The sequence below is a fragment of the Cryptomeria japonica genome, chromosome 3 (assembly GCF_030272615.1).
Source record: "Cryptomeria japonica chromosome 3, Sugi_1.0, whole genome shotgun sequence".
NCBI classification, from domain to species: Eukaryota; Viridiplantae; Streptophyta; class Pinopsida; order Cupressales; family Cupressaceae; genus Cryptomeria; species Cryptomeria japonica.
The window spans coordinates 674,649,353-674,663,908 of NC_081407.1; the positions used below are offsets into that span (position 1 = coordinate 674,649,353).

General features: G+C 34.9%; 1 protein-coding gene across 3 annotated transcripts in view; it reads right to left on the reverse strand.

Annotated features, from left to right (window-relative positions):
* The window catches only part of LOC131030637 (zinc finger CCCH domain-containing protein 8), a 31,398-nt gene extending 17,084 nt beyond the window's left edge, over positions 1-14,314 (reverse strand). Inside the window, exons 1-4 of one of the 3 annotated variants that reach the window (XM_057961539.2) lie at positions 13,962-14,314; positions 13,267-13,721; positions 12,863-13,179; positions 2,500-2,744 (exon numbers count right to left, since the gene is read on the reverse strand). In XM_057961539.2, the coding sequence (XP_057817522.1) occupies positions 2,500-2,744; positions 12,863-13,179; positions 13,267-13,430 (726 nt within the window). In that variant the 5' untranslated portion in view covers positions 13,431-13,721; positions 13,962-14,314. Of the gene's footprint in view, positions 1-2,499; positions 2,745-12,862; positions 13,722-13,961 lie in introns of all 3 variants that reach the window. The other 2 variants (XM_057961538.2, XM_057961537.2) reach the window with 2 other exon arrangements.
* Positions 14,315-14,556: the final 242 nt, after the last annotated feature.

Below are 14,556 nucleotides of genomic sequence, written 5' to 3' on the forward strand. Positions count from 1 at the left end.
ACTCAAATCCACAATCAAACCAAACAATTTTAGAGCACATGTGAAATTAAAGATGTGTGGATATGGACATGATATCATGTCAACCATGCACTACTATATGCTGAGAAAGCAGATATTATCATTTCCCAAAGTAAAATATCATTGGATTGTAAGAAGCATTCAAGGAGAAACAAGCATGAAGATGGAAGAACGGGAAAGATGATAAAAAGATGATATCTCTTTTTCAAGAAATATACCCAACACTAATCACTGAATTGGCATTATTAGAGCATAAGAATGATAGGATTTATTTAACAAAAATGAGAGAAAACCAACTGCAAGAACAAACATTCATGGACACAGCTGAAATTTTTGTCTAAGAAAAATATGTAAACACGGCCACATTTCAGTTTAAAAAATTACACTTCTCTCTTTCCTCCAATCTATTTTTTATTTATTTTGCATAAAAACATCCTTCCACCTTTCAACCTTTCATCTTCCTTCCCATCTCTGATTTCATTTCTTGATCCTTCCGAACGGTCCTCCCACACTACATTTGGTTTTATCCAGGCAAATGTTACCAGGTTCTCCCCTAGAAGCCTATGTAAACATACCATTTCTGTTCTGGTAAAGGGGCATCTAGAGGAGAACCTGGTAACATAGACCTGGATAAATGCTATCAGCAGAAGAGAGACGACACTTTTTATCCTTCCCTCTCACATTGAATTTGATGTTTCCTGTCAGATTAGGTTGCTATTTAGCAATCAGGTTTTCCAACCTAGAAAATTATAAGTGTTTGTCCAAGCTTCCAGGATGGAGCAAAATGGGCATACGAGGATGCAGTTATTGTAACACACAAAATTCCTTAAATTTTGGGATGGTACGGAGACAGCTATTAAAATAACATAAAAGCAAAACTAAAATCAAATAAAAAATTAAAAGTAATATACTAAATTTGCAATGATAATCCTCCCCCCTACTTATAAATAGGCATCTAAGCCTCATTCCAAATGACTCCCAAGTTTCATAAATGGTGAGGGCTTGGTATTGTAAAAAAACAAAGTGATAAATTGTGAAAATGGCATGCGCCATGAAAGTCTGTGTGGTTGTCCCTCAGCTCCACTGGGGACTCTGCCCCTCAATCCAGCTGAGGGCTCAGCCCCCTAACCACCACCCCATTACCATCCACAATACCCATCCCACCGTCCAAAGACTAGTGTAACATAGAATTTTTCCTTAAAAGGTAACCTTTTTATTTTTATGTACCAAATGGAGCAGACTTTTCAGTCCTAAAAAAAGGAGGCCTCACCTACAACTCCCCAAGTCCCTAGAAAATCCCTTAATGACCCTGGGGGCATGTTCCCAAGGAAGACAGAAAATATTACATTTTGATATCTTGTTTAAAATGGATTTAAATCTCAACCGTTTGCAAAATAACAGCTTCTAATAACTAGTTAAGCGATATCTGCTATAAACAGCTCCCTACCATTTTCCTTTTAGAATGGCAAATAACTTCATTAAAATGTTGAGAGGTAAAAGATTTAAGGATAAAGTTGAGCTCCATCTCCCTATTCATTGGCATATATGGTGATCTACCACCGACTGGCCTTGCATAATAACAGCACCGGATACTTTGTTTTTAAAGTCAGCCCCACAACTTTGCAGAAATTAAAGAAGGCTCCAATCATGACGAGGTCAAAAATTTAAAAAGAAGTGAGCAAAAGGTCAACTCTAGCAAAGCCTACCAAGATCAACTAATATTTTCCAAAGAGATGTTTGAAAAATTCGAATAAGACAAGCAATTTACTGTGAATAATGTTTATTTAAAAACTAAGGCCTTGATCCAATAGCCACAAAGACGCCATGATTATAAATTGCTTGTCCAACAAATACCATCATAAGAACAGACAATAAATGTAATCTACATAAACTAAAGTTTATCTAACCTTCCTGCAAAGTCTAGGCTAATTGAACATATGACTGAGGCGAACATCCAATAAATAATTTATCCAATTTTGTAAAGTATAGCTAATAAAATTCATATTTCACAGGTTCAAAACAACACCAACTGTTTCAAACTTATAGGAACTAGTATTTTAGCAGCACATATGCTCCAGAGAGATGTGGTCAATATGACAAATTTCAACACTAACAGAAATCTCAATATTTGACCCAATAATATTAACGTCAATTAAGTATAACCAACTTTTGCTACATAAAATTAAGAGTAATTATATTCCACGTGCTCAAAACTAAATTGACTATTTGAGTTTTCAACCTAATCAGAACACATATTGGATAATTCCATTGAATGTAGGCCCCATGCATGTTCTCAAGCCTCACAACTTAGGATTGTGATGGAATTAAGGAAATGGCACCCCTATGTGTATCTAAGTGCAGTGCAGAGCAACTTAAATGCTATTGTAACTGATATTAATTTTATATAAAATTGAACTAAATAATATAAAAAGTAGTTTCAAACTCAAATCAATTGAACAGCAATACAAATTTAACAATCACCTCTTTCCAGTCTGGAATTCCACCAGCCGGAACCCATGTGGGATGATCAAACTTGCACTCAGCTCCAAATTTACAGGTTCTTGTTATCATGTAGTGAGCACAATCCTTTTCCCCAGGTCGCTGAGGGTAAATAGGGAGATCACTTGAACTGTCCAGTCTAGGCCGCTTGGCCAAAGCATTCAAAGACAAAAAAGCTTCATTTTGCCCAAATTTGTTATGAGCTCCCAAGGTTTGCTGATTAGAAACTATAAGTGGGATAATAGAAAGAATACGACATAAAATAAGATAGAAAATGTCCATAATAGAGAATAGATAATATATAGAGAAGTAAAGAAATAAATAATAATAATGAAACCAGGTAACATAAAATGATAAAAAATAATATAGAAAAGGTTAGATAGTTACATATATGATACAAAAATGTAGTTTACCACGGTAGTGTGATGGCCATATACCAACATATATGTATAGCGTGACATCCAGCAAGATCCAATGGTATAATTGTACCAATGCAGCAGCAGGAAAAAAAACCAGTCAGATAAGTAGAGCTATGTACCTCTAAATGCTTCACTCCATGCATTAGCCATAAGTATATATAATTAATAGATAAGGAACAAGATATAAATAATAACAATAAAGTATATTCATATTTACCCCTAGAATGCCCTAAAAGGGCAAGAATGCAATTTATTGTTGTTCAAAGGTACAGTTGTAGAGAGTGTCATAATACTTTGCCCTCCATCCATGTTTGATGTGCAAAACTATAACTATAATACTAAAATACTTCATAAAAACTTACACTAATACTATGGCATATACTGCTCAATAAATACACTACTCCATCCTGGAGAACTATAAAACTCATATATTATTAAACTTTAAAAGAGATACAAAAAATTATGCTTGGAGTTTATGCTAAAGATTGCCCCTTAATTTGTTACCCTAGCAATGGATCCATGTATAGTTTACAGGATCAATTGCATATTTGTGTTTTATTCATAAACTTAAAAATCCATACACTTATTTAATAATTAATAAAATCATTACATGTACAGAGGCTTGTGACTGCTATGTAGGATGAATTAAAAACCAGATCCAAAACAAATAACAATAAACAACTATACAATGAAACAAAATAGGGGAATTTGTATACTTTAATTTAAATTATTTAATCTTATATTTGACCTAAGTTCTAGGATTTCTGGAAAGCAAAATAAAAAATCTTTGAACAGCAATGACAACACCAAAGAATGGAAAAGGCTCTGTCGAATATACCATATTTCAACACACATTTCAGATGGCATGTGTACAAGAAACTTCCATGATCACAAAAGTTTCTGTTTGTGTATGAGATGGTAGATAATTAAGAACGCACTTGCTACTTTTGCAACTGCCAATGGCTACCCATAACACCCGAGGTGTGTTTTGTAACTTCAACAAAACTTTACTGTAATTCATATGATAACATTCATGATAACGACTCCATTACATCCTTTATGACAACACTTTGCAAGTCTTATAATATTGTCATGAAGTGTAATTTTCGTTGTGTTAGCCCGAAAATTCAATTCTTTCTTGTAACTCCTATTATGAAAATCCTCATAAATTCTGCATTACAATCTTTTAAAAGTGGTATTAAATTCTCATGAAAAGTAATTGCATTTGTGTGAACACCTGTATATTTCAATCTGTGTTTTCACTAGATAAATTAGCAATTCCCATACCATAGAAACATAAGTATGCGTCTTCCTTTAATTTTTCCCTAACAAGAACCACAATGTTAAGTGCTGAGTAATTTCCAATGATTCTTAAACAACTTTTAATCATCTGCTTCACTTGGTGAACAATATATTCTAGATAAAATATAGAATATTTAGAAACAACCTATAATATGAACATATGATGTATTTATCTGTATGAACTTCCAATGTTCCCTACCCATCATTTTTTATTACCACACTTGTGTTAAAGCCTACATATTTCAATCCACTTTTTCAATCACAAAGTGCTGAAAATTTTCCAAGTATTCTTAAACAACTTATGCTTCACTTGTGAACAATACATTCAAAATCAAATGGGTAAACACAATAATCAAGTGGATTCTTTAAGAACAATATATAATAAGAAAAAATCATGTATATTTCCACACCAAGGTTCCCCAACCATGTTCCCTGGCCATAAAATTTCTATTTACATACCAAGCCTTGGAAGTTACTTCTCTCTCACCCACCCCATTAATAGAACCAATTCTTCCTAATTGTAACTCCAGTAAGTACATCATAAGGTTGACATAATCTGACAAAAACTTCAAGGGATTTCTCTTGAACTTCCTAAAAGTGGTTGCTGGACTTGTAACCAGTAAGTATAAGCTATGGAGCAATTCAACCAATTCCATTCATAGAGGGCAATTTAAACTTCAAATTTCTACACTATACAGGTAAGGGAACTTACTCTGATGTCTAAAATGCTTTACTGCATATCTTTTGCAGACAAGTTTGCTTGCTGATTGAGCACCAGCCATAGCTAGAGCATATCTCACGAGTCCAAAAGAATGGCTATGACACAACAAACATGATTTAAACTCAAAGATCACTATAAAAAATGTAACACTTAACCAATATCAAAAACTAATACTAAAGTAGGCCCATCAATACTGGGCTGGGGCATATCTCACCACTCCAAGAGAATGACCATGACACAACGAACAAGATTTAAACTCACAGATTTCTATAAAAAATGTAAAACTTAACCAATATCAAAAACTAGTGCTAACGTAGGCCCGGTAGCAAAGTAGTCTAGAAGACAAAGTGGATGAAACAGGAAGAGGGGTGGATCAAGATAAATTTTGATGGGATCTCAAAACATAACCCAGGTCCATCCACGGCAGGATGTGTTGCTCGGGATTGGTGTGGAAATATACTAGCATGGAGTGTACACAAGCTCAAAGAGTAAACGAACAATGAAGCCAAAACAAAAGCATCTTTGCTTGCCGTAAACTCGGCGAGTAAACTTATGGCCTCTAAAATTGACCTAGGGTGATTCGTAAATAATCATCATTGCAATTGTCGAAGGAGAGATGCAGATGTGGAAATTGAACAAGATCATTATAATCATTAGAAATAAGCTTAATTCATTTCAAAATTTTAAAATATCTCATATTAGAAGAGAGGGAAACAAAGGTGGCAGACAGTTTGTCCAAGTCGGCAGTGAACTTATTGTATGACAAAGAGAAGGAGATTTGGGACAATCTCCTAGAGGTGGCCATCGAGGATGATGGTGTACAAGAAGCAGATTAATCCACCTTGAGAAGAAAAGGCATCAAATGTGATGCCTGCCCCTCCCAAGATGCTCAAGGTGTGTGAAGAAATTTAAAAGTGGTGGTAGGTGTTATTCGCATTTCATTGTGGAAGTCAGCGTCAAAAGGCAAAGAGAATTCTATGAAGTATGGAGGCAAACTTCTCTCTGCAGCCCCCAAGCAAATGATCACATTTTGGAGGGCTATTTCTGATGACAAATTACAAAATGTGTTCAAAATAGATCCTATGTTCCTCCAAGTGGTGAAGATAATGCTAGACGAGGAATTTTTGAAGGCAGAGTATAAATATCACATGAACATAAACATAGCATCTATTTTTCTAGCATGGTATTTGGAAATGGGCAATAAGGAAGAGGCGCATTGACTCATGAACCAGTGTGTAAGAAAGGAATGGTGTTGGGGAGTAGGTGCTTTCGTTCAATTACCAGACCAGGCGAGGACTTCATGGCACCGAGAGGAGATTGGCTCCACGTAGCAGAATAGACCCCTCCGCTACGAGCCTTCCTTATCTGGAGTGCATCGTGACAAGGAGGATCGTAGGGCTGAGGCTCAAATTGGCTAGAGTTTCATGAAAGACTAAATTCAAGAAAGGGAGACAAAGGAACGAGTGGTGGTGAGAGGAAGCAAGCGAGAAGAACAGCAATAGTTGAAGTCAATGAAATAAGGATAGCAAAGATGATTGTTTTTGAAAAGATAGTTTATTTTATTAATATTATCCATAATTTATTTTAGTAATATTATGCTAGCATAAATTATACGTGAAGGATGATGTATATGATGTAATTTTGAATTTTGGTTTTCAGTAGTAGAAGATACCAAGTAGAAAGATTTTTTGATAAAACTGTCGATAGAAATTTTTGTACAATGGGGCTGCAAAGATAATATGAGATGATACTAATACTGTAATATTTTTCAAAAAGTAATACAAAAAGAACCATTTACCGATCAAAAAATCAAACTAATATCAAAGTTGCATGGACATGGGTACAGATACAGTATTGGATACAGATACGGCCATTTTTCAAGACCCCCAATATGGATACAATTCAATAAAACATTCATAAACTAGCGTACCTATCTTTAGAGGAATATAACTAAAGTATGCTGAAAGATATCATATTTGTTCATTATTCCACTTGTTAATTTTATTTTTTTTATTTGTAATTAATATTAAATTATTATTATATTATGATATTGTAATTAATATTAAATTATTATTAAGATACAATTTTTTATTAAGTTTTAATATATTATTGAATATTTCCATCGACCTCTTTACAAAAGTAAATGAGAGGTGGAAGTGAAGATATAATTAGCAATAAATAATTAAAAACTAGTTAATTGAATGCATGGGAGGAGAAAATATATAAAATTAAATTAAAAAATATAATAATAAAATATTTATTTCTTTTCATGCATTTAAGTGTAACAAACACATCAAATTAAATGATTCTCGTTTTTATTGATGGACAATTTTGCATCCATATGTGAGTATAATACGCCTTCAACATAAAAACACATGAACATATATTTAACACAATTTTCTAAGTTATTAGAAGAGATTCTCATTACTTCAAAAGCAAAATAGACACATAATTGCTACATAAATAACTATTTAATTTAACAATTTACAATATGCAAAAATAGTAGAGTTGCATTGTAAGATAACTCAAAAAAAGGGTCATTGAAATAGATAAACATTTAATTTGTCTTTCTCATTTGGCGTAGGTTTTGTTTATGCCAAAAAAACTTCAAAAAATTGCATGAATGAAATATTTTTCAATTAAATTTAAAAAGATTTATGTCAAACTTTTGAAAAATCAAATCACATAGCATCCGGCACATTTGCAAAACCAACATTTTTTTTGCACAGTTGGGTATAGCATACGACATGTATCCGGGCTGTATCAGATACATATCCATTTTGGATACGGGGATACACACACACAAGGAGGGACAAAGGAGTATCCGGCTACCATGACTAATACTACACCAAAAATCCTAACACCTGAAAAATGATTATCTGTTTCTTAATGGTAATCTGATTTTGTTGCAAAACGGACGGGTATACTTGGACAGCATATGAAATAAACCAAAATTTCAAATATAGACCAAATAGGGTTTAACATATGCTGGCCAAAATTGTTTTCGGGAATAAATCAGCAAACCAAAAGGTAAAGATTTTTTTCAAAAAATCATAAATTAATCAGGGAAAATTTGGGTTGGCTTAGGGTTAGAACTTAGGGAAAAATCAGACCAAAAAAAAGCAGCAAAATTCAAAAGAACACTAATTTGTTTAACCAAAATTCATGGAAGGTGCACAGCTAGGGCATAAATCACACTGTGCCATCAAAATTGGCATTAAAACGGCAATTTTCTGGTCTTTTTTTTGTGAAAAAATCATCTCATCCAATCTATTCAGAAATCACAATTTCTAAGGCAAAAAACTGTTTTCTGGTCTGATTTCCAACAGATCATTATATATCACAAAACATTTCATAATATTTGCTACTACAGTTTAATGTATTTAAAATATCATTTTCAAATAACACAAAATAAAAATAATGCTTTCCTAAGGAATTATATGAGCTCACTCTGGCCACTCAAAGAACAGTATAGACTGTGTAATTGGTCACACATTATTCTTCAACAAAATATTCATGTCTAATTATTTAAAAAACATCCAAGGCAACTATTAAATTAAGGGTTGAAAAATCCTTGTTTTTAACTGCTCCATTGCCACTCAGACTCAGACTGGCTGTGTATGCCAAGTTTTTCTTACAAAGAGAATGGCATCACTGATCAACCTGAGTACCTCAAACATCATTTGAAATGAGGTTTGATTTGTACCTCCCATCAATTACACAAACTTCAATTAGGTTAACAAGATCTGCATTTTCTACTCCCTTCAAGAAGTGGAAGTAAGGAGCAATTTATGTTCAGGTATCCTATCATCTATGAGATCCTAGAGAGGTGTCATTGTCTGTACAGAAATTCCCACACTTCTATTCACTTTCACAAGTTGCCCTAATCAAAGGTATGGGGGGATGAAGTCCCAAAACCACTGCTCCACAATCCTAGAACACAATTTTACCTCCACGATGGTAAAACAAAGGTTTAACAACAGACTATGAAGGGTTTAAGGCCAACTGACAAGAGTGGATAATATCTCATGCACTTTGAGATCAGCTTAGGCAGAGTGGATAATATCTCATGCACTTTGAGATCAGCTTAGGCTCAAGAGGGCATTCCTAGAGGTATCCTTTATAGGGTTTTAAACCAATTAAAATGTGACATGACTGCAACAACAACAGCAACACCCAATGTATGCTTGACCCCAATAATTGTCATTAGGCCAAAAACTAACTAGCTGCATAAGACCCCTTTATATAGCTGTTGACAATATCATTGCAGGAAATGCAAGATTAGGGCAAGTAAACATGATTCACATGAATAGTTAAATTGTAAGGCTCACATTTGATATTTCCCTACTAATCGTGCTGAATCATGAACTCCACAAAGACTAAACTAGCTTTACTGTTTATAGCTTTTGCTTTCTTTTAAAGAGTTTGATTGGCCAAATGTTCCCAAGACCACTGCCTATACATTGGGTAGAAAGTCGCAATTTACCAGGATGACCAACAAATTAGAAAAACAAGAAATGATAGCTGTGCTTTACATACAGCAAAGATATAACATCAAACACATAACATACTTAATAAGCCATCCACACACTGCAAAAATCCATGTGAAATACAGAAGAGACCATTACAAAGCTTGCAATGAATTAAAATGCTGTCATTTATCAAATATACATTGCACACATATGAACAAATGTGGCAAGAGAAACTGTAACTAATTTAAGAGTTCCCTAAAGATTTACAGGCATACATGGACACATCCATGAATCGATATAATATGTATATTACAAATCCCACAACAATCACAAAGATACTACTCAAACTAAACTAGACTAACAAGAGTTGGATCCCTAGAAAGTTCTGGCACCTACAATGTCTGAGAACAACCAGTCACCAATCTTGTAAAAAGAGGAGAGAGCATTCACTTCTAGCAATTGGGAGTCACACCCACAAAAATCTACATCAAATACTACATTTCAAATTAACCTACCACATTGATGGAATCTCGCATTAGGGTACAATAACAGTCATTGGATAATGAATTTCGAATGTTGCAGACTCAACTCAAGGCCTTAATGGTGATATAGAAGTTGTTGGGACAATTGGAGTGTGCCTAGCCAAGATATTTGAACTGACCTTCAAAGCGTCAAATTTGTGTTCATGTCCTTACACCTAGTGCCTCGGGAAAGCCATGTTGTAACCTAAACCAATGGAAGCATTGTATGCTAAGGTGACAAACATGTGGTCCAATAATATCAAAACATACTGCCATGCCTACATGTGGTCTAATAATATCCTAATGATTATTAACAGGTGTATCGACTAATCCCTAGAAGATCAGAAGCTATAAAGCATTGTGGTTTTCGAGAGTGGTTGTCACTTCAAAAAGTTGTTATTCCCATTGTTTTCAGAGAAACAACAGAGTGAAAAACTAGCAAGCGAATTAATGTGTCTCTCAATTGCACTTCACAGTCAAGTTAAGCTCAAATCCAACTGAATGAGGAATTGGAATTTTTTTCTGTAGATGGAACCACCTATTGCTGCGTGCATTTTTCTATTGAATGCTACAAGTATGGTGATTAAGTTGCACCCATGAAAGCAATGCTTGTTCCCTCCCGATTTCCAATTGCCACCTATTTTTTTTTAATTGAACATAAAAGTGAATTATTATAAAGGGTGGTTTGGGCCACCGCGTACTGTTGGATTATCGGCTCTGACATGTGAGAGGCTTGAAGGCCAATCTTGAGCTCATGGAAGCAATTAGACATTGTGTTTTAAGGATCATCTGGAACAGCTTCCAGCAGCACAGATTATATGTATATACACACTCTGCCATCCCCTAAAAATGGCCCTCAAAGGAACATCCGGGAAACTCATCCCCATCCCCAAAATGTCGTGGATCTTACTTGTATTTCTTGTAACCCAGTTAGATCAGCAAGCTTGAGCAACTATAATACCACTTTTGATAGTTTTATTTCAATTGGCAACCTTACAAATAACTTTTCCAAATCACATGGAAAGAATTTTAAAGAAGAAGTATCATTTTTTATTAGTCAAAATGTCTACACAATCAATACATAATAAAACAAAGCTTTAAAAAGATTTGAATTTTGTGTATATCTCATAGAAAAATTGTCCTGTTTGTGATTTGAAGTATACTAAAGATATATCAACCAATAACTTTTGCAAGCCTTGCACAATAAAAAGCTTAAAGGACGTGTTACCAAATATCATTTGTGAATTGTTCTCAAGGTTTGGATAATAGCTACAGTTCTAAACAAACTTATCCATATTTCATGTTAAGAATTCTTTGATGCAGCTTTAGTTCTTGGAAATTTATATCTACTCCTACTTAGGATGTTCTTATACACTATAGTATATATTTTATGCCAGGTATTTAATCTTTCTATCTAGAAAAAATGACAAAACTTTACTTCTTCTAAACTTGTAACTACAATAATAGTTGATTTTTATTTAACTAGTATGATCATACATTTAACAGCACTTGCATACTGGATTATAAGGAACGCACTTTTAAATATTCTTCTTAGTGCTCGGTGGAGTTTGAATGAGTTTCTAGTTCAGATACAGTTTGCTTCTTCTCCTGCTGAGGGCAATCTACACCATTTTGTGCTTTACCAACGGTGAACAAGGTTAATTTCTACAAAGGTTGCCTGTGTTGAAGACTTAATGAACATGATCCCCTCTTAGAACAGATGCATTACAATAGACCACACCAAGACAAGGCTTGGTGTAACTCCTAGGAAATTTTAAAATATTTGAAACCCGAGGGTGCGACTTCTAAGACTAATGCTTCTATGAACTTGATAATGAATTACCAAAGCATTAAAAAATAAATGCTTGTGCCTATCCTTAATAAAGATTTTTATTTTTTTCTTCTTAACATTTGATTTCCATGGTTGCTGATTATTAAAAACAGAAACAATCAATCAGTCTAACAATGAATTGAGTTCCGCATACTAAATCTACACAACTACATACAGTTACTGTTAAAGATTGTAACTTCAGTAGATATCATTCCTGCCGTGTTTATGGATTTCTCGAGCTCTACATTTGTTTCTTGGTTTTCTTCATCCATAGTTGGAAGCTGGAAAGTGTTTCAGTTACAGTCTTCATCTGCCCCTGCTCATATTACTTGTATCGGATTCTACGTATGCTGTCACCGACCTTGCTCTAGCTGGAAATGCGTTTCTTTTTTTTTCTGCTGAAGTTTACTGGCTCGTGGTGTTTGTCGGTGTGTAACTGTCATCTTCCGTAATGCTTGGCTTGGCTTTCCGTCTTCTTCTTCGTGAGCTTCATCGGGTCTTGACGTGTGCTATTTATTGATATGCCGAGGGTCATAATGAGGGTGATCAATATTCTGTTTTTGATGATCTTTGACGAAAATCTCAGGACTTGGATGCTGTGACCTTGCACCTTATTTAGTCTTCCGATATAATTATCTATGTTCAGCTGTGTTCATTGGTGTGTGAAGATTTGATCTATTAAAGTCTTCTTCAACCTTATTTTGTAAGCAGTATTCTGATAATCTTCTTCTATTTGAGCATTATCAATCATTGTTAAATGATTGTCTACTAAGTGTGAGAGTCGTGTACTTATCTTGAGCATTCAATAAAATCTATTTTTTGAAGTGGCTGGGTTTTTCACCCTCAGGTGGAGGGTTTTCCCAGGATAATTTGTTGCGTATCTTGTTCTCTTAAGTTTTCTTAGTTTCTGTTATCTGAGTTTGTAGCTTTCTGGTTCTATTTTAACAGTTACAATGGTGATTGATCAACTGATAATTGGAAAAAAAACAATAGCACAGTTTAGTAAAGAAGAACCCTACTACAAAAAGCTATGCACTGTACGAATCTCAGATCTTTAAAACAGATCAAGTACAGCATACCTTCTTCATTAGGTCGCTTGACACCGGTGACAACTCCCATCGTAGCTCGAGGATCTGCTCCAGGCCATACTGTCTGATGTAGAGGAGGAGAAACAAGACTTCTGCCTGGAAAATAAGTGCTAGACAACCCATAGCCCACTGCAGTATCACTACCACGGAAGAGTGATGAATCGCCACCGAGAAGTGAACTGCTAGGACCAGGGTGGTACCTGGAAGAATCGAGTCTCTGGGTTGCTACTTCAGAGGGTATATACCGATCAATTCCAAGAGAGCCGAACCGGCCACCAGCTTCAACCTGAGTCCGCTCACTGAGAAGCCTGTCAAAATAACGCTCACTAGTAAGAGATAGTCCACCTGTTTTATCAGGCTCTATGGTATGTGTCTTCGGGTCTGCCGAAAAATACCTAGACTCTCTGGATGAAAAGCCCGCTGGATCAAACGCCCCGCCACCATTTTCCCTTGAAAACAAAGGGTTATCATAGCCCCTGCTGCCACCATAGCCGAGTGTGGAGCTTCCACGTCCAACCGTACCCAGAGACTGACTAGGATTATAAATCTGATGTGCCATGACTGCAAAATCCAAAACCGAACTAAACTTGCCCTACTACAAAGCTCAAAGCTTATAAAGCCAACAGTTCCAAAGTGACCCAAATTCACAGAAACCTTAACACTGTTATTCCATGCTATAGCTGAAACAAAGTAAAGCTCTCCCTGCCTTAAAATAGCACTAACTCGATTGGAAAAAGTTAAAGCTGAAAACGGCTCTCTCTTAAAGCCCTAATCATGTCCTGCTGCCATTTACATTCAAACTTTAACCTTGGTGTTCCGCGCAACAGCTAAGATAAAACCGAATCCTTGCCTGCGTACAACAAAAAACACTTACACAGTTGCAGAAGCCACTATAATAAAATTTCATATAATACCAAACTCCCTCACCTCTGTAATAAAACTCTAAACCTATATTTTCCTACCACTCATTACACTACATAAGCCCAATGTTGCAACAGGAATCGTAAAACCCTAACCCCAAAGAGATTGCATTCACAATAAATGATTAAATAAAATCATACTGAACAAAACCCTAGGGCTAAACCCTTACCAGAGACCGATATATCCGTCGGGTTTTCTGAAAAAGCTTCGAGATATATATCTTGGGGCTTTTGAACTGGTTTTTCTTACAACACCAAAACAAAATGAGATTTGTAATATAAAATGACAGCAAATGATGAACTATGGATTTTTCCTTCTTTTTAATTTATAAAACCCTGGTTTGAAGAGAGAATATACCGATGGTAAATTAAGGGGGAATTTGTTTCGGATAGACTGTGTTCTCAGCGAGCTGACCCACAAAATAGGTCAGATAAAGAGGGAAAATTAAGGTGCTATATATTCTCTAAGATATGAGGTGGACAACGTTAGGGTTCCATTCTGGGGAGGGTTTTATATTGGAACATATTGCATGGTCTCATGCAGCTAGAATTTTTAATTAGTATTTACCATTACTCTATTAGGTATTGTCCTTTTTTAAAATTTAAATTAAGTTTGTAATTTATCTATTGCTAGTGTGCAAAGGTATTGTAGAATAACAATGAAGAAAATCTTATTTTAAATTTGACAATTATTTATACATAAAAATATTTGTATTTAATAATAAACATAATATTCTAAAATAGCACATAAATTTTATGTCTTCA